The 25,359-nt window shown below is 36.3% G+C and overlaps 1 protein-coding gene across 2 annotated transcripts in view; it reads left to right on the top strand.

Moving 5' to 3' along the window:
* Positions 1–25,359, top strand: part of Cap-D2 (CAP-D2 condensin subunit) — an 83,638-nt gene that overhangs the window by 15,231 nt on the left and 43,048 nt on the right. For both annotated transcript variants that reach the window (XM_069846955.1, XM_069846956.1), the window contains exons 6-13: positions 1,042–1,192; positions 5,187–5,435; positions 6,885–7,046; positions 10,817–10,987; positions 14,531–14,711; positions 19,122–19,281; positions 21,102–21,312; positions 24,195–24,448. In XM_069846955.1, coding sequence (XP_069703056.1) covers positions 1,042–1,192; positions 5,187–5,435; positions 6,885–7,046; positions 10,817–10,987; positions 14,531–14,711; positions 19,122–19,281; positions 21,102–21,312; positions 24,195–24,448 — 1,539 coding nt within the window. The remainder of the gene's footprint in view (positions 1–1,041; positions 1,193–5,186; positions 5,436–6,884; positions 7,047–10,816; positions 10,988–14,530; positions 14,712–19,121; positions 19,282–21,101; positions 21,313–24,194; positions 24,449–25,359) is intronic.

Here is a 25,359-nt window from a genome sequence, read left to right as displayed (position 1 = left end):
TATTGTAGCGAAACTTGTTTTTGTACCAATCTGATAAGTTGTTGACTGAAATTGTAATATAATTTTCTTTATCATAATCATTTTGAGTTTTGAGAAAAATGTCTTTCTTCTTCTTTCTTTTCTTCTGGAAGACACAAAAATTTACCGCTCTCCTGGAGCGTGAATTTGTCTAAGTCCACTTCGGGCAGCGCCTGGTTCACATGACTAGGGAAAGGATGTTTGTCTTACACCTAATTTACTCCTTGAATATATCTTCGTTGTAGATTGTTCATAACACAGAAAAAACAACAAACAAACAAAACAAAGGTAAAACAGAGTGTGGTCATGTATAAGAAATTCCTTCACGTGTAAACCTAAGAACAAATTAATTTTGGTACGAATATTTTATGTGCAGAGTTTAACTTTATAATCTGAGATTAATCGAAGTCAGGCTACATGCATTAGAACTGACATAAAGCAGTACAAACAAACACTGATTTGATTAGCACGTGACTAGATTATTCTCGATATTTTGTAGTCCTTGTGTACTGTAATTCTCCCCTTCTCTATTTTTCACCTCCAAATTTTTATAAAGCAGAAGGAAATTACACAAGTAAATGCGGTAATTATGTTTTCAGTTTCCTGTTTGTTTAAGAGTTGTTCCAGGTTTGCTGTATAGTTGCCCTGTCTTTGTATAGTCTCTCTAATAAAAGTTGTTAAATATTTATAACTTCTTTATACATACATATTCATACATGAGGTCTCGCCGTCCTCATTGAATACAGTGACTATAAGTAGCCATACTATGGATAAATCTATTAAATTGAGAAAAATTCGTTCCGACACACTGGGAATCGAACCCGGGACCTTTCAGCGTGCAGAGCTAGTTTTTTCTTGGGATATTGAGTTGGTTCTTAAGACTTTGTTTTTAAAAGTGTTCTGCTAATATTTGAGTTGATTATAACTTGCATATAATTTCTTGAAGTAAGTCATTTTGTGTCCTGAATCTAAGATTTGAGTTTGAAGTAACTTTTAAAATTATCATATTTATTTCACTTACAGTCTTATTGCCAATAGCTGCTACAAGACTTTAGAGAACCCAGGCATAACAGCAGCAAAGTTGAAATACATGAGGGAAACTATATTTCAAGTTCTGGGAGTGTTGATCAAACGCTACAGTCATGGTCTGAGCTGTAGCATCAAAATAGTTCATGTAAGTAAATCTCATTTTATTTATTGAAGTGGTAATCGTGACACATCTTTTGTTCATTCAGAAATGAAATCATGAGGACAGAATGGACCAACAGATTCATGTCTAGAGCCACCGGCGTGGCTCAGTCGGTTAAGGCACTTGCCTGCCGGTCTGAAGTTGCGTTCGGGCGTGGGTTCGATCCCCGCTTGGGCTGATTACCTGGTTGGGTTTTTTCCGAGGTTTTCCTCAACCGTAATGTGAATACAAGGTAATCTCTGGCGAATCCTCGGCCTCATCTCGCCAAATATCATCTCGCTACCACCAATCTCATCGACGCTAAATAACCTAGTAGTTGATACAGCGTCGTTAAATAACCAACTAAAATAGATTCATGCCTATAAGAGAAGAATATGAATTTGAATTTGTTGAAATTACAAATTACATATGCATATTTAAAATATATTAGTTTGCACTCAAAAGAGCAAATGCTCATGCTTGGGGCAGTTCCAGTTATATTATATAATACTACAAGCTAAGAGTTATAATACAAAATTTTAAGTAGCCCCTAGTTTGGAAAAAGAAGAGAAAAAATACCAACACAAAAAAAAGTTAATTAACCCGTAAGCACACGCGCTGGGGTAAAAAATACCCAGGCGTAATTTTATTTGTTTGCAACACTGTCCATCGATTTTAAATTAATCCCGCGTTTTCAGTATCTTTCTTTCAGATCTTTTTGCACTATTGTACATATGATTGAGTTAGTTTTCTTGTGGCTGCACAAGTTTACACGTGCATATATGAAGCTCGGGTAAGAAATACCCCGCGCGTGTGCTTAAGAAGCAGTAGTAGCTAATAATTTTGATAGTGTTCCTTTTGTATTTTCCATTTTAAAATGAACTTAAGCGTGCAATATAGTTACTCACCTTCCGGGCTGTAAGGGACAAGCTCGCCAAGCAAAGTTACCACTAGAAACCTGGTCAATAAAGCGGCTGATAGACTCGCTCCAATAAGAAGTGTTTTTCACTCTATCATAAAGAACTTCCAGAAAAGTTATATGGTTGCTGAATATTGCACTATCGATGAAAAATTGGAGCCCTTCCGAGGACACTGCTCATTCAGACAGTATATCAAAAGCAAACCAGCCAAATATGGCATAAAAATATTTGGACTAACTGATTCCCGCACTTTCTATGTGTTGAACTTGGAAATATACTGTGGTATGCAACCAGAAGACCAATACCGTCAATCAAATTCTCCATCTGATGTGGTCAAACAGCTGATTACTCCTATTAGTGGAACTGGAAGAAATGTTACGTTTCATAACTGGTTCATGAGTGTGCCACTTGCCAAAGAACTTCTCAGTGATCACAACTTAACATGTGTTGGAACTGTAAGACTAAATAAACGTGAAATTCCTCCTGAATTTGTGCAGAAGAGGCGTGAACAATTTTCCAGTATTTTTGGATTCCAGGATAGAGTGACTCTCACTTCCTATGTTCCAAAACCAGGAAAAGTTGTTCTAGTAGATTCCACTATCCATTATGATGATGCAATTGATCCAGACACCAGAGAGGGAAAGAAACCGGAAATAATAACGTTTTACAATGCTACTAAAGGAGGAATTGATGTAGTGGATGAACTATGTGGTACATACAGTGTGTCCAGGAAATCACGACGTTGGCCATTTACCGTGTTTTTTTTAGCTTCTCAACAGCACAGCAATTAATTATTTAGTAATTTATCAAACTAACAGTGCTACTTCACAAGGACCAATCATCTGCCGATCAATTCTGAAGGAACTGGCTCTTGGAATGGTGAAAAATCATTTGGTTCATCGGTTGACATTGAAGAATTTGCCTTTGGAAATCATATCCACTATTCGAAGAATGAATGGTGTGGAGGAACTAACCCAACCAACACAAACGAATAAAGATGTCCTCAAGTCGATGTGAGGTATGTCCTAGCAAGAAGGATCGTAAAACTACTACCTCATGCCATAGGTGCAACAAGCTGATTTGTAAAGAACATTCGGTGCCTTTTTGTGAGGGGTGTGCTGATACCGGAAGTGGTGATAGTGAGTGAATGGATGAGTGACGCCCATAAATACTTTTTTTTTTCATTTTTACATTTGTGTTAACACTGAGATAAAAATATAATATTGTGATGTTTTCTGTGGAAGATTTATCACTCCAAGTTAGTATTCATATGATTATTGTTAAATTAAAAAAAAATGTTCAAATTACTTTAAAATATTCCTAACAATTATAAAATTATAGCATTTCAATATTAATTATATTTTGTTGTTAGTAACGCTTTATTTATTTTGGGGTAAAAAATACCCAACGCGTGTGCTGCCGCTATAAAATAATGTGCGTGTGCTGGCGGGTTAAAAGACTATTTCAGTTTAAGAAAATAAAATATCAGTACTGGTATTTAACTCTATTACTGAAAATGTTGTTATTAAGGTTACTTAATTCTGGATTTATTTGAGTAACGTGATTTTTATACTCTTGGTCCATAATATGAATTTCTCAGATTTTTAATTTTTTTGTTCATATTGTAACTTTTATTCAAAACAAGAATGTAACTTTTATTGTTACGACAATAATCACTTTCTATAATTGAATGTAAACACTCCCGTCAACAATGGGATTTCCACTCCACAAAGTAACACAGTATTCGTTATTGCACTCCATAGACGACAATGACAATTTACTTGGATTATTGAGAACAACAATGTACTGCTAATCTTAACTAATGTTCACAAAGCACTATTTACAAATCAGAACTGTCAGTTCTCAGTTCACCGTTTGCCTTAGCTAGTTCTTCTAGCTCAGTCACTCGAGTTCACAGTATCTCGAACCCCAGACCTTCAGAGACAGTCCACTGAACTTCGAACTCAGGTCCCCCAACTGCGGTCCACTGCACTCGAACTCAGGACTTCCGGCTCCCACAGTTACGGACACAACTCAAGTCGAACTCCGGTCTCGAAGCTGGCTTCACTGCTACACAAGACTGCCTTGCTGTCCAAAACTAGCAACAACTGCAACTAACTAACTAACTAACTAACTAACTAACTAACTCAAGTTCACTCGTGTGTCATATTTATAACTAAACCATAGTTTCGGGAAAGTACTATGCTGGAAATTTCTACAGATGTCCAGAAGATGGCACCTCTCGAATTCTCTGGCTTTCTTCCCTCAGTCGCAGGTGCATTACTTCCCCCTCTCTGCCACGGTCGCCGTCTCTCTCCTCTCCTCTCTACGCCACAGCACACGCCCCAGGAAGCAGATGCGCGCGCAACTTCATTTGCCGTGCCGAGTCACCTCCGACCTTGCCCTCCTTCTGCCGGTCACGAGATCGTATCCTGGCTGTCACAATATAAAAGATCTGACTGTTCTCGGATGGGAGGAAGACTAATCGTCAGTGAATGGCAGTGAATTAGGACTATAGTCCTGGTGACTTTTATTGGACCTAAAATACTTGAAAGTTGTCACAATTTAAAATGGCCTAGATCATTGATTTTTAATGTAAGGCTTTCCTCTTTCAATTTGCGGATTTTTCTACATTTAACACTATCATATTTTATTATAAAAATTCACCCACTACATTAACATGCATTAATGCATGCACACAAACACGCACACATGCACAGAAATCTGTGTGGTAATCCATTAGTGCTACAACATTTTAATTGTCAGATGTAGTGCAGTGGAATTGTTATTGCGTTACATCTTTGATTTTGATTTCTGCATATTTTATTATAGTTACATTAGTACACTTTCTTTTGCTGTTCTGTTTAGATCGATGACCTGTGGGTGTTGTAATTCTCAAATCATACTTATTGTTGCAATGAATCATCACCAGTCCACCTACTCTGCAGATGGAAACTGTGTAAATTACTTTTTAAAGTTTTTTTAATGTTGCCTCTCTCACTTGATCTTAGTTCTATTTATTGAGCATATCCACATTTCGAAGTTCCCAATTAAATTGCAGTTATTTGCATACGTTACAGATGCTGAAGCTGTACGACCACCTAGTCAGTCCACTAGCACAAGGCGTTGTTCAGCTTGTTCGAGAATTTGGTTGCCGGACAATTGTACGTGAATTAGTTCGTGAGATTGGGGACATGGATAGCTCCGACCTGATGCAAGACACATCTGGTACAAAATCATTTGCTCAGTTCCTTGTCGAAGTTGCTGAGAGCGTTCCAGAACTAATAGTGCCTGCGATTGATACCCTCACAGTGCATCTTGATGGTGAAGTAAGTACATTTACTGATTATTGCTGTTGTTGACTTTGGAATTAAGCAAAGATATATACCAGGAGCCTATACCACAAGGGTATATATGGTGTTGTACATTACAAATTACTAGTGAAAGATTTTGTTTGTATCTTTCTGTTCCACGAAAGATTTATAGTGGCTCATATATTACCAATGAAACACCACAAGTGACATATCAATGACATCCCTATTAGAAACAACAACCAAATTTCTTGGCTTAAAAATCTATAATGTGTTAAATTGGAAAAATCATATTAAAGAAATTACCCCCAAACTAAATTCAGCTTGTTTTGCTATTAGATCTATGCAAAAGATAGTAAATATCAATACCTTAAAAACAATATACTTTGCATACTTCCACTCGATAATGAGTTTTGGAATAATATTCTGGGGAAATTCCACAGATAGTAACAGTATATTTCTATTACAAAAAAAGAGTAATTAGAATAACAGTAAGTGCCAAATCTAGGGAATCGTGTAGGACTATTTTAAAAAAACTACAAATAATTCCCATGGCTTGTCAGTATATCTTTTCATTAATAATCGTCCTCATATGTAATCATAAAAACTTTGTAACTAATTCAACAGTTCATAGCATAAATACACGTCAAAAAAATGACTTTCATACTCCATCGGCAAGTATATCGTGCTATCAAAAAGGAGTGCGCTATATGCCAGTAAATATTTTTAATAGCCTCCCTATCGATATAAAAAATGAAACTCAAAACATAAGATTATTTAGGGCCAAATTAAAGATGTATCTAATTTCTCACGCCTTCTATTCTGTAGGTGAATTCATGACATTCAATAACGCTTCATGAAATTGATACTAAAACTATGTGTTGTACTAGTAGACTATATTGTAAATCTCGTCTGTATATATTTCATCTAGACTGTGACTATAAATTAAGACTTTATAATAGTATTAAGTTTTTTGACTTGTTCCATATTCTAGCTGTAAAGCAATATATGCATACCATGGAGTGTTAATAAATACAATGCAATACAATACTGTCATAACAGTAAACAGCTGTTTATCTTTGTATTTGATTCGTCAAATTAAGTTATGTTTGCCTTTTTAATTGCAATGTAGTATTTTAAGGTAGGTTATACAGCAAAGATTCGTAGTGCTGTAATATTTCTATGAATTTCGTAACAGAGCAATGCTATTTATTTTAGTTTACTTCTTTAATAATGAAAAATTTACTTCCTTATTATTATCATCATCTTGTTCTTCCGCGATCCCCGCATAATTCTTCGTCATAGTTTCCTATATTAACCAACAGATGCCGCTAATAACGATCTTCATCCTCCAAACTTAATTGTTACGAAATTGCAAACACTTCTGCATTATTGAAATGGTGTCAAAGGAGATGAAATTGATTCTTTTGAAGGAAATAAGAGTGCTTTTGTTTTGTTTATTTTCAGTCTCCAGCCATGCGAATGTGTGTGCTGGGTATAATGGGAGAAATTGTATTACGGATGCTCAGTGTTGAGAATTTAGATGAAAAATCTCGTGACATGAGAGATCAGTTTCTTGATAATCTTGAAGATCATTTACACGATGTAAATGCATTCGTGAGGGTAAAGGTAAGATTGAATTCTGAAGTTAAAAGCAGACATGCCTGTGATATAGCACAGTTCATAAATTTTCTTATATGCACTTCCAACATGATTATAATTAATGTTTCGAATTATCCTGAATCTGCAAATCTCATCATGTACATTTTGTAAGAAACCATAATTTTCATATATCCATCTTTCTTCATTACTTACTTGAATGTGTCTGTACTCTTTTCTTTAGGATGCATGTTAGTCCGAATATTGACATGTTCTTTGGATTACACTAAGATTAGAAGTATTATAAAAATAAATTGTAACACCTCTGTTAAAACTGTTCTCCCTATCTCTTGGATGGGAGTTCATGGCTCCTTTTACTTGTAAAATATTTTGTAAAATGTGTAATAACACTGAATAACAAAAAAACATTTTCGGTGGATATCTTGGTACCCAACAGGCATTCTAAGACAACTGAAACATGCCGATTCCAAGTATGCAAACCATTTGTCTCTATTACCCACCGTTCTTGAGATATACGACATCAACCATTATGTGTAACAACTCACAGACAGGAATTTCAGTAGACCATTTGTTGCTACATGGAGTACTAATGAACATGGTTTTAGCTAAGAAAATGGTGCAATTGCGCCACATGACACATAATTATAGTAGTAATATTTCAGTACCATCCTGTAAGTCTTGGAAGTGGCTGTCTGCAATGGTCTTCCTTATTTGTGGACCTATGAACACACCTTCTTTCACTTTCGCGTAACTCAACTTTGGAAACTTGTTACACAGGTACCAAAAAGCATCTGAGTCGGTGTCTAGCGCCTTCACGAAATTCTTCATGAGCCCCAGCTATATATGAAGCGGTAACATGATAACTTTGTCATGCTCAACCCACGGTACACGAAGGCTGCATTCTATTTCTGAACGGTCAATTGTTCTTTATGTGATGGTTCTTTCTATCTCTGATGTCCCACTCGCAGATGAAGCAGCAGTACTTGGTGTACTCTGTCTGCATTCCAATGAGAATAGTGATAACGTTTAATTGCACTCGCGATAGCGTATTTTTTCAAGAAATAGCAACATGGTGTCGTACGTATCTTTCAGGTGCGTAGAATATGCAACCGGTACTGACGCATACCTGTTTCCATTGTGTAATAATGTTATTTACTATCTTCAAAATTGTCTTAAGTGAGTCTGTGAACAGTCGCCATGCTTCAATGCTGTGTTCTACCCCGAAGCTTGACATAAGATCGTGAATGTCCATGCATTATCAAATAGTGTCACTCATTGCAAAGAACTTCACAAGTTCTTTATGTCTGTGCCGAAACTGTGAAGCCATTGTAACCGGTGCAAGGAAATTAAATTGTTTAAGACGTGAACCGAGCAGTTCAGCTCGGCCTTTTGTTAGTGCCAGGTCCCGTACGAATCGCAAAGTTGAGCATTATTCATTAAATGAATAACTTCTCCAGGTTGGTAGTAGTCAGAGCCTGGGTCGTTGGTAGGAGATGAGAGAGGACTTTCTTCTTGCGTTTCTTCATTAAGTGTGTATTCTACAGGTGCTGTTGGTAGTGGACAGGTGACGGTGTCATGTGAAATTGGTTTAGAAACTGAAGGAACATCTGGATACTGTACAGATGCACTAGTTTTGTAGGAGAATCCAGTGACATTTGACAAAAAGAAATAACAGTCTGTGGTGTGGTTGCTTGACTCACACCATATCATAGGAACTCCAAATGACAGATGGCTGTTGTTCTTCGCCTTCCTTGTCCAACCGCACAAGTTGGATGCACAGGTCAAACAGATGAACTGTGGTGCCCACGACTTACCACTATCCACTTTCGAATCAAAGTATAGTTCATATTATGTTTTCTTGAGAAACAATGTAAAAAATTTTCCAATGGAATTTGTCTGTTACATAGCCGCACATGTGTCAAAACACACCTGGTGAAATTCTATATCATCTGGAAAAACTACAAAAAAAAAAATCGACGAACCGTGTTCAGTGTAAAAATAAAATTTCGTCGATAATTTCAAAACCTGACGTGATAGCGCAAAACAGCTTTCAGATTTGAAATCAGCATGAAAAACTACATTAGAAATAGCGAACATCATTTCAGATATTTACCACTTGTTTATCAGTGTAATTAGTCATTTTCTGTATTTGATCTAGCCACTTCTTTTTAAGACATTTGCAACTGAAAACGACTACAGTTGATTTTGAGTTGTTTCCTTTGCATACCCTAAATGACCGATCATTTAGCATCATGATTAGGCTGACTACGTACAGTTTTGAACAGAACAGTACCATTATTTTCCAATGTCCATGCTGTCATGTCATTTTAGTAAAAATATCACTTTTGTCCCATTTTTTATAAAAACTTCTAAAATTTAAATATATGCTTAAATATTGATCAATCATAACCTAAAATCAGTATTTCTTTATCTGATAGATTGATGTAATTTTTTGAGTGAAAAATACCTAGATTTTCGGAATTTGTGTAATGTAGTAGAGTTTATTCTCTCTGTGCCAGAAAGTGCAGCATCCGTAGAAAGAATATTTTTATATTATGAATATTAAGGAGTTAGGTACAGCTTACTGCAGTAAAATTTTTGGAAATATTAAACACTTTTTTCCTCCATTACTGTATCTTGTACAATAAAGAAAATTGGTGTGTATAAAAACACTGCCCTTCTGCTGTATGAAAAAATATTTTTACGATTTAAAAAAAAAAATATATATATATATATATATATATATATATATATATTAAATTCAAAATGGTGGCAGTTCACTGTGCAGTGATGAAGCGTTCCCCTCATAACTCATAAACTTGTTAACTTTTTCATGTTCTCTCTCTTTTATTTTATTGCTGGAACTCATGTTTACAATATCATGCTCTTTCAACTACATTCCTTATTAAATAATATTTTTTTTATTTTGTGTTAGAAGAAAATACTGATATTTGACCATTTTTTAAATGAATTTATTTTTTATCAGACAATCTATCAAAGGTAGAAAAGTGATTTTGCATCATATTGTAGATATAACATGCATAAATACACACAAAAAATTTCTTCACAGAGTGTTGGATAGTTTTTTAGTTATGAGGGAAATGCTTCATCACTGCATAGTGAATTGCCACCATTTTGAATTTTGAAAAAAAAAATATATATATATATTTTTAAATCGTAAAAATATTTTTTTATTATACTAGAAGGAAGTCTTTTACACATACTGATTTTCATTATTGTACAAGATACAGTAATGGAGGAAAAAAATGTTTAGTATTTCCAAAATCTTACTGCTGTAAGCTGTACCTAACCCCTTAATATGGTTGAAGGAGAAATTCTGATTAAGTGTTGAAAGAGAGCTATGCTAACTGAAAGACAATATTATGACAATACTTTTATTAGACAAAACATTGTTAATACCTTTTCTTTAAGAATATAATGTATCTCTTTCCTATCCTGTTTGTGTGTCAAGGAATTATTGTCAGCCTAATCATGGTGAAAGGTAAGCTATACTAGAAAATGGCTGGACTGGACGACACTAATCCTATGAAAGTGTGACAGTGAACGTGTTAAGCTTCTATTTTGTCATATTAATTTGTTTATAAATTCGTAATTATATTTATAGTCCAATTTTCTGTAGCCTGTTACTGCTCTTTTCAGTATCCGAAACATCTATGTGTGCGCATGCATGCGTGTGTGTATGTAATATTAATTCATTTTATACATTTATTTATGCGTGAAATTGAAATCAATAACATCAGTGTTATTATACTTCATAGGTGATTCAGATATGGCAGAGACTTTGTCGAGAAAAGTCCATTCCTTTGTCAAGACAAAGCCAAGTGTTGAAACTGGTCGTAGGTCGCCTGCAAGACAAGAGTAGTAATGTCAAGAAAAATGCTATACACCTGGTGACTACATTTCTCGAAGGAAATCCATTTGCAGCCAAGGTTTGTTTTGATGTTACTTTTGCTTTAAATGCACTTTTAGTGATTTTCTTTTTCTCCTCTAAATGTTGAGATCCAGTAAGTCATTCTGTAGTACGTTTGAGTGCAGCTCGATTCAACGGTTTTGGCCCTTGTCCTTGCTTGTTTGGCTAGTGAGCGAGCTATGTAGTGCGTCATAAGAAAGAAATTTAATCACAAACGTGCATAGGAGGGGAAGGGGAAAGAGAAAGAATGAAAATAATACCTATGCTTGTAGCTGAGGAACACTCAATGTGAAGAAAATATACCATATTTACGCGCATATTTTTCGCACTTTTTTGGACAAAAGAATCGTCTTGAAATAGGAATGCATAAATTATACGAGGAATTAAAAAATACACATAATATCTTACACTAGAGTAAATAAATTTATTGTAATGTACTCCTGTATACTGTATATCAAATAATAAGTACGTAAATACAATTAAAAATCGTCGAAAATGGAACGCAACTTCGGCGAAAACATGGTTGACTGAAAAATGAATAAGAGTACAATAACATTAGGTTTTATCATAATTTTATGGCAATCGGTCAGGATGGAGATGATTTTTGTCACAACCCTTTGACACAGCAACTCAAGGACAACCAGGGGATGTACTGAGGCATGTGGGGAGCCGTAATGTCATTGTATTTTTTTTTACCATTATAACTAGCCAAGAGGCTAAACTTTGCAAAAGAAAAGAAAAAGAAGGGAAATGCTTAAAAATTGGGGTGCATAAATTATGTGGTTCCACGCCGTTGCATCGTGGTTTAAGGCATCCTGCCTAGGACTCGTGTTATGGAATGCACACTGGTTCGAATCCTCATGGGGGAAGAAATTTTCTCATGAAATTTCGGCCAGTGTATGGGACTGGTGCCCACCCAGCATCGTGATGCACTTGGGGAGCTATGATAGATAACAAAATCAGCTGTAACAGCTGGGGGGATCATCGTGCTAACCACACGATACCGTCATTCTGGTTGGATGATCGTCCACCTCTTGCTTTGGCATGTGGACGTGAGGCCAGCAGCCGGCTGGTCGGTGTAGGCCCTTCACAGGCTGTAGCGCCACGGATTATTATTATTATTATTATTATTATTATTATTATTATTCTTGCAGTGTAGGCTTTCACGGCCGGAGTCTATAGATCTAGATTCATTTTCCGGGCTGAGAGGCCGTGGTCTATTGGTTGGTTTTATACCAGATGTTTCGTCTGCAACTGCGGCAGACATCTTCAGTGGAGCGGTATCCGAGGTCGCAAGATTCTTCTCAGCGTACCTGAGGCAACTGATCCTGTGGCTGGTTGTGTGGGTGTATTTATAGTGCGGCTCGCGGGCCGCGAACAAAGCGGCGCGGACCGCAGCGACAACAGGCCTCAGCCCGCGAGCCACACTATAAATACGCCCGCACAACCAGCCACAGGATCAGTTGCCTCAGGTACGCCGAGAAGAGTCTTGCGACCTCGGATACCACTCCACTGAAGATGTCTGCCGCAGTTGCAGATGAAACGTCTGGTATAAAACCAACCAATAGACCACGGCCTCTCAGCCCGGAAAATGAATCTAGATCTATTATTATTATTATTATTGTTATTATTATTATTATTGTTATTGTTATTATTGTTATTATTGTTGTTATTATTATTATTGTTATTGTTGTTATTGTTATTATTATTATTATTATTGTTATTTTTATTATTATTATTATTATTGTTATTATTGTTATCATATCATTATCATTATTATTATTATTATTATTGTTATTATATCATTATTATCATTATCATTATTATTGGTATTATTATTATTATTATTATTATTATTATTATTATTATTATTATTATTATTATTATTATTATTATTATTATTCGATTGCGAAAATTACGCGAGTAAATATGGTAAGTCATCATGACATTGTTTAGTCAACAGATGTAGTGGTTAGTAACGAGACGTGTGGAAGAATATTGTGTTTTTAAGGCGGAGTGTACTATGAAGTCCGCCAGTAGTGATGAGTAACTTGCTCTTAGTCCTTCAACTTGCTTTTTGCAAGAGCCAAAATCCCTGAAACAAGCTGTATATGTACTAATAAAAAATACTTGAAAATGATTTTAGGAAGAGAGTGAAAATTAAAGTTAAAATACATTTTGTTGTTTTTTAATAGGATAATAATCTATTCTGTATCTGTGAGGTTCCTCTTTAAAGTATCTAGCCATTTTGAATATCTCGAGAATCGGCCATGTAGTCTTGATGCAACCTGGCAGCCTGTCAGGGGATGTTATTGCGCTCCACTCTACCACAGGACTCATTTTGGTATTTTGACAGCTTTATGAAATTTGAAGCAGTGAAACGGATGGATGAATGTAGAGGTTGCAGGCGAAGGATAAGTTAAACCCACAAGTACTTAGGCCATTAACTATTATACCACCAACAACAAAGAAAACTTCGGAATATGTATGATAAGAACTTTCTTGTGTTAAATTTTAACGTACCTTGTAAACATGTTTCGACCTATTTTGGATCATCTTCAGAACTGGTCGTTGTTGGTCTTGGCACCTCTTGTTGTTTCCTGTGAGGGTGCGTTCGTAGTGTAGAGTCAAAGAGTGTATGTGTTTTTAAATTGAGTTGTGTGTTGAGAATATCGTTGGGGTGTGTTTTTGTGTGTCTGTATATTTCATATTGTTCTAGTGTGTTGAGTTTCTGGCTTTTTGGTTGGATGTGCAATATTTCCATGTCTGTGTTTATGTCTCTGTAGGTGTGGTTGGCATTTGTGATGTGTTCTGCATATGTGGAGGTGTTTTGTAATTTTGTTATGGCTGTGATGTGTTCTTTGTAACGTGTTTGAAATGATCTGCCTGTCTGTCCTATGTAGAAGTTGTTGCAGGTGTTACATTTGAGTTTGTATACCCCTGTGTGTTGTATTTGTTTGTTTGTTTGGGTTGTTTGTGTGTTGAGATGTTTTTGTAGAGTGTTATTTGTTCTGTATGCGATGTTGTAGTTTAATTTCTTGAATGAGGTTGAAATTTTATGTGTGTTTTTGTTTTCGTATGTTAGTGTGATGTATTTTTTGTGTTTGTGTTGTATTCTTATGTTTTTTTGTGGTTATGTTTTGTCTTACGTATTATGTTGTCTATTATGTTAGGGTTGTATCCGTTTTCTTGTGCTGTGTATTTAATTGTGTTTAGTTCTTCGTTGTAAGCAATGATGTAACAATGAAAAAGTGAAATTTGATACAATTTACACACACACAGAAAAAAAACAGTACAGTATTTGAAGTTGATGGCCTTCTGTCAAATAAGAGTGAATGAAATATTAAGTTGTCTGGGCACTTAACACATTCAGAGGTGATTGGTGAAATATGGGGATATTTACATGTGTTATGGGAATTGAATAGGATCCGGGAGGGGGGGACTACTGAGGTGATTGAGGATTGGAGATTACAATTTTGATTGATGTTACCAGAATATTATTATATAATATGTGAAGGACGTAGAACAAATTTTGTATGATTGTTTTGATGTAATTTTTCAGTTAACGCTGCAAGAACTGCAGTCACAATTACAAGCTGAAAAGGCAACATTGGAAACACTCAAAGGGAAGAGTGGCAGTGAAGAGGAGAGGCGAAAACATCTTACTGAACATGGCAGGCAGAAGGCTTGGCTGGAGCGTGAAGCAGAAATTACTAAGGTGATTGAAGATGTCTTAAAAACAGGTAAGACATGAAATCACCACTTACTTATTTTTATGTCACTGTTGATAGTAATTTGTCCATCAGACAGGGACATTGGTGCTATTAGAAAGGAGTAGGCTACGTGCTGGCACTGGGTTTTCCCTTCTCCCTTTCTCATATTAATAATCATCATCACTCATTCCATACATTACACTTACACATACACTCACCCTAGTACACGACATAACTTTCCACACATACACATCATGTACAGCTTGGCCTGCCGAAGTGGTGTGCAACTAGAAAATGAGTCACAGTCCTACCATCTATCCGCAATATGCGGAACCCGAATCATGTAAAGTGAAGTGGGTAGGCATTGGTTACATACATTAGAGACTTTTTACTGAATATCTTCATCTGTCCAATGCGTTTCCAATTCACTGTGGGCTAAAGCAAGGAGATGTACTATCACCTTTACTTTTTAACTTTGCTCTAGAGTATGCCATTAGGAAAGTCCAGGATAACAGAGAGGGCTTGGAATTGAATGGGTTACATCAGCTGCTTGTCTATGCGGATGACGTGAATATGTTAGGAGAAAATCCACAAACGATTAGGGAAAACACGGAAATTTTACTGGAAGCAAGTAAAGAGATAGGTTTGGAAGTAAATCCCGAAAAGACAAAGGATATGGTTATGTCTCGTGACGGGAATATTGTACGAAATGGAAATATAAAAATTGGAAATTTATCTTTTGAAGAGGTGGAGAAGTTCAAATATCTTGGAGCAACAGTAACAAATATAAATGACACTCGGGAGGAAATTAAACACAGAATAAATATGGGAAATGCCTGTTATTATTTGGTTGAGAAGCTTTTATCATCCAGTCTTCTGTCAAAAAATCTGAAAGTTAGAATTTATAAAACAGTTATATTACCGGTTGTTCTTTATGATTGTGAAACTTGGACTCTCACTTTGAGAGAGGAACATAGGTTAAGGGTGTTTGAGAATAAGGTGCTTAGGAAAATATTTGGGGCTAAGAGGGATGAAGTTACAGGAGAATGGAGAAAGTTACACAACAAAGAACTGCACGCATTGTATTCTTCACCTGACATAATTAGGAACATTAAATCCAGACGTTTGAGATGGGCAGGGCATGTAGCACGTATGGGCGAATCGAGAAATGCATATAGAGTGTTAGTTGGGAGGCCAGAGGGAAAAAGACCTTTGGGGAGGCCGAGACATAGATGGGAAGATAATATAAAAATGGATTTGAGGGAGGTGGGATATGATGATAGAGACTGGATTAATCTTGCTCAGGATAGGGACCGATGGCGGGCTTATGTGAGGGCGGCAATGAACCTCTGGGTTCCTTAAAAGCCAGTAAGTAAGTACCTAAGTATCTTCATCTGTCCAATCATGGTGTTAGGAATTAAGTTCACCTCTCTTCTTCCAGTTCATCAATAAGTCATATCATACATCTTTTCATTTCCACCATTGTTGTCCCTCTCTTCTGATCAAGTGTCTATTTTGTATTCTCTCACGTAATTCTAGGCCTCTTCCTAGTCTCCCTTCAGTATGTTGTTCCAACCTGCTTAACTTTCCTTTCTTCCGACATACGTTTTGCACATCCAAATCATTACAGCTGCATTCTTCAGTAACCTCATTTTAATCTTCATTCCATACAAGAAGATTCCTAATGTCAACAAATGCACATGTCTGAAGTCCTTCCTATTGGCTGCATGACAGAAAATCTCTTTATGGTGCCTAGAATGCGATGTTAATTAGTTTTCTGTGTGGAAACACAATCTGTTATATACTTACTGGGTGTTTCAAAATGAATATCGAGGTTTTAAGGCTTTGTAGTATTTATTATGTTTAACGTACAATTATAAATAATACATGAAATGAAAGAGCAACTCAAACAGTTTTGTTCGTGCATGCACTGTTTCCTCTGTCTGCCGTTAGAAAGAGCGTTGAACGAGTGAGGGAGTCTTTCACGCGTAGCCCGAAGAAATCTGTTCGGAAGGCTAGTCGTGAATTAGCAATTCCAGCGACGTCTATGTGGAGAATTTTAAGGAGACGCATATGGAAGTACGCGATTGGTTGAATGATGTACCTGACCACTGGATTGGCCGAAAGAGGCCGAATGACAGAGCTTGTTTCGTATGGCCTCCACGTTCACCAGAACTTACGCCATGCGATTTTTACCTTTGGGGATTCATAAAGGATCGTGTGTATGTATCTCCGCTACCAGATGACCTACCAGACTTAAGACAGAGGATTGAAGCAGTTATTGCAACAATTACTCCAGACACACTGATCAAGGTTTGGGAAGAACTCGCTTATCGACTCGATGTGTGCCATGTGACGAATGGTGCTCACACTGAGCACTTGTAGCAAAACTGTTTGAGTTGCTCTTTCATTTGGTGCATTATTTATAATTGTGTGTTAAACGTAATAAATACTACAAAGCTTTAAAACTCCGATATTCATTTTGAAACACTCGGTATTTTCGAAGTCTTAATGAGAAATTTAGAAATTTGCTTTTTTTGTGTTTGCCCAATTTTGCTCTGTGCTGGGCTTGATACCAACCTCATGGGCACTATAAAAAACTAGCCCCTCCTGAGCAGTATTCCCAATAATATTTTTCTATGGGATTATATTGCATTACAGAACCAAGTAAAAGAATGTGCAGGTCAGGTAGGGAATGACGACTATGTGGTCAAAATTTTAGTGTCTCTGCAAGAGAATCATGGTGAATTTTCTGCAATATGTTCGCCGTCAGTATTATTTCTAATATTAAATGAGGACAATGAGAATTGAGTTTTTTGCATACACCAAAACACTTACCAAATGCTTGCACAACCCTTCATTCAGATAATGTTGAGATATGTAGGTGTGTATTTTGGGGATTATTTGAATGCTGAGGATATTGTACCGTATTGTGTTTATTGTGTGGTAAATTTTTAGACAAATAGACATTATAAATACAGTTTGATAATGAGAGATATGTGTTAAAATTAGTGCTGTTGATCGATCAAAATATTTAATCGATTAACTATTTGAATTTAATCGATTAATCGATATAAATTAATCTAGTTTTGATCGAGTTGAAAAAATGTTTTAATATACTATAATACACAATTATTGTCGAATTTAACTTGTGTTTGGTGATAAGCATAAGTATTAAATGTTATTTATCTGTATATATTGTATCGTTATATTACAAAACAACTATTTTAATTATTTACTAACATATTTATTATGAGGCTTATAATTGTGTCAATTTCTCTGGGAATTTTTGAGACAAACATAAATAACAAAAAGTATGAAGACTCACCTAGTTAATACTGCTTCATCTATGATTTTAAACATATGAATGCATTCACATGCTCCGAATTAAGTGCCACTCTATGTTTAGTAACAATGTTTCCTGTATCACTAAACACGAAAGAACTTTTTTCTGTCAAACACTTCTCCACGATCATTCAATTTAAATCCAAACATTTCAACGAGTGTACCACTCAAATTCTCATATGATATAATGGAGTTTACACTTTTCACAGACCACAGAAAACTGATTTTTTTTCATCAAACTAAACACACAGCCTTCATATACAAACTCAGTGCAGAAACTGCAACTGCAAAACTACAGCGATTGAAACAGAAGACTGGCACCTATTGTAATCAAATTACCAGATTTTAGAAAGAGAAGAAGTAGTTAAGCTCTCAATTGCACACAGTGTAGATAGGCTATTTTATAAGGGATGACGGGGATGAATCCCAGAAAAGTATGCATTTCATATGCTAGAAAGATGAGCTGACAACGAAGTGGAAGTTTTCTTGGAAAATCATAAAACTTAATAAGGGTTTCGCATTGTGTTTCAACTTTCAATAGAGGTAGACTAGGTCACTGTCCTCATATCTCCATCTCTTTCTGAAGTGTTTGTGCAAAGATTTTTCCTACGCTATCTGCTTTGCAGTTAGAAAATAACAGTACTATTGTGCTTTTAAGTGAGCAATTTCTGAGAGAGGAATATTATCGGAATTTTTAGTACGAGTTTGTATTAACAAAATAGTAATTAATATAAACTACTACTGATTAATTTTAATCGACTCTATTATTCGATTAAATATTTTTGATCGATTAATCTTACAACAGAAATTGATCGATTAATCGATTAAATCCCACAGCAGTAGTTAAAATGGCTATTTATTTAAAGAAATATTCACCAAAATAGAAACATGTATAGCACCAAAATCAGGAGTTTTATTTCACCAAAAAATCAGGCTTTTAATTGGGGGTAAATAAATTTGCTTTATTGGTGTGTTAATCTTGGAAATGAAATTAAATGCTCCAGACCATTGCAATTCCATAAAAGTAATTGATACTTGGTACCAGCCAGCCACCCATCCATGTTTGGCTCTTCTGTAAGATGTTTCTCTTTTAAGGATCACGTGAAGAAGAGCCAGCCACTCAAGTACTGACACAGAATTCCCTTGCTGAAGCCTTGGAAGAGATCCGAGTGAAACTTGGACAAAAGGAATATTTGCAAGCATATTATCTGCTACGGAATGCAGAAAAACAATTCCCAGGAGCTGAACAATTAAGGTAGAAATTCTTGTTTCAGGATTAAGTGTAGTCACTATACTTTTATTATACACTATCTACCAAAAAGTAATTGGGCACTGTTTTTGACCCTCTAGAACCTCGTGGTACCACCTCTTGTTGCTATAACAACAGCCACCCTGTCAGGCATGCTCTCCACTAGTTTGTGTAGGATATCCACTGGAATGCGTCGCCATTGCTCTTGCAACATGACACTCATTTGGACAATGAAAGTTGACCGCATCTCCTGAGACCTCAATCGCTGGTCCAATTCATCCCAAAGGTGCTCAATGGGATTGAGATCAGGACTCTGTGCAGGCCAGTCCAACTGGTGAACATTATTATCTGCATATCACTGCATAGTAGCCGCCGAAACATGGGGCCAACTTCCATTGTCGAACTGAGTGCCATGTTGCAAGAGGAATGGCGACGTATTCCAGTGGATATCCTACACATACCTGAAAGAGTGGCTGTTGTTATAGCAGCAAACGGTGGTACGACGAGATTCTAAAAGGGCAAAAACAGATAGTGTATTAATCCACTTGCAAACTTAAATATGCACATAGATGGGAATCCTAATAAAAAGTGAAATCTGCCATAACCATCTGGTTTTGTAACTGTTTGTTCCATATAATATGTAAGATATTCAATGAAATTAATAAATCATCGAAATAATGGATAATGAATTGAATTATTGAATGGTGAAGGAATATATGGAATGAATAAATAATAAACAAATGAAGCATAACATTAGGTGTACTTGCCAAATTTAAATATATTGCTCAAAGTGACCACCTCCAGTTCCAAACATTTCTCGTATCTTTGGACTGCACTCGAATTCATTAACCCTTCGTCCATAAGCTTTTTGTTCGAAAAGTCCTTTTTGTTATACAGATCCCGTAAATCTCCAGTTGTGAAGAAGTTTGTAAGCAAAGAATTGTGAAGGAACTCATGTTTTCTGATATTCCAGTGTAGAAACATCGTTTCAGTTTCTTGTAACCTTTCTTTCTCACTAAATGTATTTATTTTTTTTATTTATTTAATGCAGGGCTGTAGAGTTTATCTTTAGCCGTGATAATGGCAACATGCAATATTCATAGAAACAAGTAAACAAATATACAAACAAACAAACAGTGAGAGGAGTACATAGATATAGAACATGAAAGGAAGAGTAACAAATTTTATATTTGGAGGGCCATCATCTTCTCTCTTGCTTCCCAATACTTCTCTACCAGTGTAGCTGAGGACAGATTGGGACAATCCATTAGATGGTCTAAGTCCATTACGATGTTCTGGTTGCAGAGTGGGCAGTTAGGATTCTGGAGTAAACCAATGCGGCATAGATGTTTACCCAAGCAATCATGTCCAGCTGCTAATCAGAATTTGGCAACTGCTTCTCTCCTTGGCCAATCTGGTACCAAAGTTACATTGTCTTTCCAATCAGAGGTGGTCATGTTATCTTGCAAAGATTTTTTATAAGTGTCCTTTACCTTCTGTCGTATGATGGTTGATGCTCGACTGTTGGGTACTTCACAAACATAGGGCAGGATTTTAGTGCCTTTTTTTTTTTTGCAAGAGAATCAGCTATTTCATTCCCGGGGATTTGTTACATAGTAAAAATTCTGTGTGCTACAGTGAAAGCCATTTCACTTTCTTTATTTGCCAAACACTAACACCCACAACACTCTGGTTGACTGGTTTGAACTGTGACATCTTGAAGCCGCTGAACTATCAATACCTTTCTAGTTTTGTATAAACTGTAATAATCATGATTTTTCTTTCTCCCAACTTCTCACACTTCTCATAGGCATTGTATCTTACAGGTGTGAGATGCAAATGGAAGACCAGGTGGTGTACTTCATGAACCTCTTGCACAAGATATTCGTTGAATGTAACTCTTCAGAAGAAAGCTCTCAGCAGAGTTCCCAGAGCAGTGAAACTGCTGGCACAGCTTCTCAGGAAAGTGACATCGTATCTCAGGAAGGGATGGCGGTGGCCATAGAGACGCAAAAAACAGTTGTGCAGTATCTCAAAGTGAGTGTTTAAAGGATATATGGTGTGGAGAAAACTTCATTCGATCAACTTCAGTTTTTAGTTGTGTGTGTATGTGCATGTTTGGTTGATTTTGTTTTTATTATTGTTACTGAATGGATATGAATATGATTTAATGTCACCCAACATATTCGGTCCTGCCGGTCCTTCACATTCCTGTATTTGAGCCAGCAGTCTTACATTAAAATGACCATAATGGTAATTTAGGAAACTCTTTCTCCTATAAACTTCCAAGAATATGTTCAGGACAAAATTGAAACCTTCTACTCCTTAAGTGCATTGAAAGACAAAGGATTTGTTCAGCTTCCTGGACAGCTTGAAACATGTTAAAGAGAATAGTGTACACAGTGAGGGATAAAGGAAGAATTAGTTCTGACTTCTTTTACTTACTTACTGGCATTTAAGGAACCCGGAGGTTCATTGCCACCCTCACATAAGCCCGCCATTGGTCCCTATCCTGAGCAAGATTAATCCATTCTCTATCATATCCCACCTCCCTCAAATCCATTTTAATATTATCTTCCCATCTACGTCTCGGCCTCCCTAAAGGTCTTTTTCCCTCCAGCCTCCCAACTAACACACTTTATGCGTTTCTGAATTCGCCCATACATGCTTCATGCCCTGCCCATCTCAAACGTCTGGATTTAATGTTCCTAATTGTGTCAGGTGAAGAATACAATGCATGCAGTTCTGTGTTGTGTAACTTTCTCCATTCTCCTGTAACTTCATCCCTCTTAGCCTCAAATATTTTCCTAAGCACCTTATTCTCAAACACCCTTAACCTATGTTCTTCTCTCAAAGTGAGAGTCCAAGTTTCACAACCATACAGAACAACCGGTAATATAACTGTTTTATAAATTCTAACTTTCAGATTTTTTTGACAGCAGACTGGATGATAAAAGTTTCTCAACCGAATAATAACAGGTATTTCCCATATTTATTCTGTGTTTACTTTCCTCCCGAGTATCATTTATATTTGTTACTGTTGCTCCCAGATATTTGAACTTCTCCACCTCTTCAAAAGATAAATTTCCAATTTTTATATTTCCATTTCGTACAATATTCTGGTCACGAGACATAATCATATACTTTGTCTTTTCGGGATTTACTTCCAAACCTATCTCTTTACTTGCTTCTAGTAAAATTCCCATGTTTTTCCTAATAGTTTGTAAATTTTCTCCTAACATATTCACGTCATCCGCATAGACAAGAAGCTGATGTAGCCCATTCAATTCCAAACCCTCTCTGTTATCCTGGGCTTTCCTAGTCTGACTTCTTTAAAAGAGGTTATTAGAAGATTAGAAAGAGAAATTGTTTTCTTTTGTAAAAAGGAGTAGAGTGATGACCAAAGGGTAAATACAAGAAGGATTACAGTATAATGGTCCTCAACCCTTCCTCCCGCAGCTTTGTAAAAGTGAACTCTGAGGAAATTCCAAGGCCAAGTACATAGTAGGAGACCTCTAGTGGGAAGAGGTGCGAAATCGGTCAGTGCCTACTACCTACATGGCCAGATTAGATTCAAGTTTCGAACTGTGAACATCAGGATGTCAAAGCGTAAAGTGTTTAAGTTAGAAGATACAGCAGACGTTAGTACTGATATTGAACGTGGTCTGTCCAAAACGGGCATTAATACTGTATTTATAGCAACATCAGTAGTATAAAAACAGACACTTCGGTTTTAGTGAACCTCGGATATGGTTAACGAAATATGCTGGTCCGTAGAGGTTCATTATAACCAGAGTTGACTGTAATTACCCAGATTTAAAGTATGGACTTTTTGATCTGCAGTCGAGTGCTCTACCACTGAGCTATACCACTGCCTGGTTTTAATGTTGTAAAGTTTCATTATTACCATGAGGGAGAATACAGCAGTGAAGAATTCGGGGGAATTCTCTTTATACCAATACAGATGAATGACTGTCTAAAAAATAGTGTGCAACACATTTTAAAAATTATTTTATTTTGTTCATAGATATTGTTACTCACAAAAGAAATTATTTTATTTTGTTCATAGGTATTGTTACTCACAAAATAAAATTACTTTTTTTACATTTCTGGGGCAAATCGTAAAACAGTGAACGCTAAGCTCCGCCCACGACCCCTTTCCACTTTTTCCCTACAAGTTCACCACACACTCTAGCGAGAAAGAGTGGAAATAGGGGTTTAGGGTGGGGTGACATCTGGTGGAGGAAAGTGGAACAAAAAGAGTGGATGCGACATCTATGAAGCAAAAGAGGAACTTCGTCCTGTTTCCCTCTGTCTCTCCTCTCTGCTTCATGTCTCCTGTTTTTTTTTTTTTTTAATATGACTTTGCGGAGGGCAGTATTCGATTCGTTGATCTTCCTAACCAAACGAACACTTTTTGGTCACGCTTTAGACCTCTCGGCTACCGAAACAAGTTGGTAGTAGAAGGGAAAATGAATCTATTTATGTTCAAGGGAACTGCCATAACGTATTACAGAAATGCAATGTGTGTCGTTGGGTATGTCTTGTTGTCTAATGCACATTAATTTGGTTGTATTGTGTTGTGTTGTAAAATATGAAATACGTGCGAGGCGGTAGGCTGTGATCCACCGAAGCGGGGCAGGGAACAGGTGAGCAAGGTGGCAAACAGTGAGGGTGGGGATAACTTCCCCTACTGGCGTTCACTGTTTTACAATTTATCCCATTTCTGTCATAAATAACTATCTCTAAGATAAATTTTATGATAAGCATATAAATATTTCTTTTAATCATAATAATTATTTGCAGTATTTTTACTCAAAGTTTTCTGCATGTATGTTACCATTTTAATTCTTATCATGACACACTCACTGTTCACTGTTCACAAGTGATTTATCATCTTATTTATTGTTTCCTTTTAGGATACAATAAACTTTGTGCAGCTCATATCTGATGCCGTGCCTGTGATATGTCAGTTGCTTCATTCTCGACAAAACAGTGACATCATAGAGGCAGTAGACTTCTTTACTTCTGCCTTTCAATTTGGCTTAGCTGATGCCATCACAGGTGTTCGACAAATGTTGGTGCTGGTGTGGTCACGTGATCAGGCTATTAAAGATGCTGTGGCTGCTGCATACAAAAAATTGTACCTTACCACACAGACAAATAATCCCAGGTATGTGCCAAAATATTTAATTAATATGGGAAATCTACTTTTATTGCATTAACATTTTTTTGCTAGGAGATGTAGCATTCTGGCTTTGTATTAATGAATTCTGAGACTGTACGGGCTATTCCATATGAAATCGATTAGTAAAAAACCTCGCATTTTTTTATACTCTAATTTTTTCCCTATTTATAGAAGGTGCTGAGGAGAGTCAAATGGTTTTCATATTGCTGAGCGACAAATTTAGCGTATTTTATAAAAACATGCCTCTTTCAGCGCTCAGAACTCTGGAACCATTTACTATAGAACACTGAACGAGAGCTCATTTTGAAGCTGACATTTGGTAGGTTATGATAAGAAGTAATCCTTATTTTTATTGTGTACAGAGAGACATAATCCGATTTTACTTACTTTTAGGCTTTTTGCTCATTTGTAAAAATGTAAAAAAAATATTGAGAAAAAACCTTGCATTATTAAGAGGGATTCGGCATTGTTTGTTTAGTGGTACGGCAATAAGTTTCGAGGGTATTAAATAAATTATTTTCATACGCCTAGACTTGAACAGCGCAGTACCACACGCACTGGCCGAAAGATGTAAGTGAGCGTTGGGCATCATTTTACTCCTGTGTTTGTGAAAACTTGTGATAAAGCTAGCCCAGCTATGCTCTACTAGACGAAACATCATGTGTTTGTCTCCTGGCCTTGCTTGTCTCGGCCAGCTCCCGTCTCACAGTCAGCTAGTTAGTTCACACGTGTACTATTTATTTTCTTTATTTTATATTTTCAATACTTTCTTATAAATGGTGCGCCAGTAAAAAATATGTGTTTATTTGTACTTTCAATACGGAATCTAACTATACATTTTTAAAATATTTTTTTTCCTAGGCAAAGGTTTCTTAATGAGGAAAACTCTAAATTTC

The sequence above is a fragment of the Periplaneta americana genome, chromosome 15 (assembly GCF_040183065.1).
Source record: "Periplaneta americana isolate PAMFEO1 chromosome 15, P.americana_PAMFEO1_priV1, whole genome shotgun sequence".
NCBI classification, from domain to species: domain Eukaryota; kingdom Metazoa; phylum Arthropoda; class Insecta; order Blattodea; family Blattidae; genus Periplaneta; species Periplaneta americana.
Note: the sequence above shows the minus strand (reverse complement) of the source record. Positions and strands in the feature narration are given on the sequence as shown.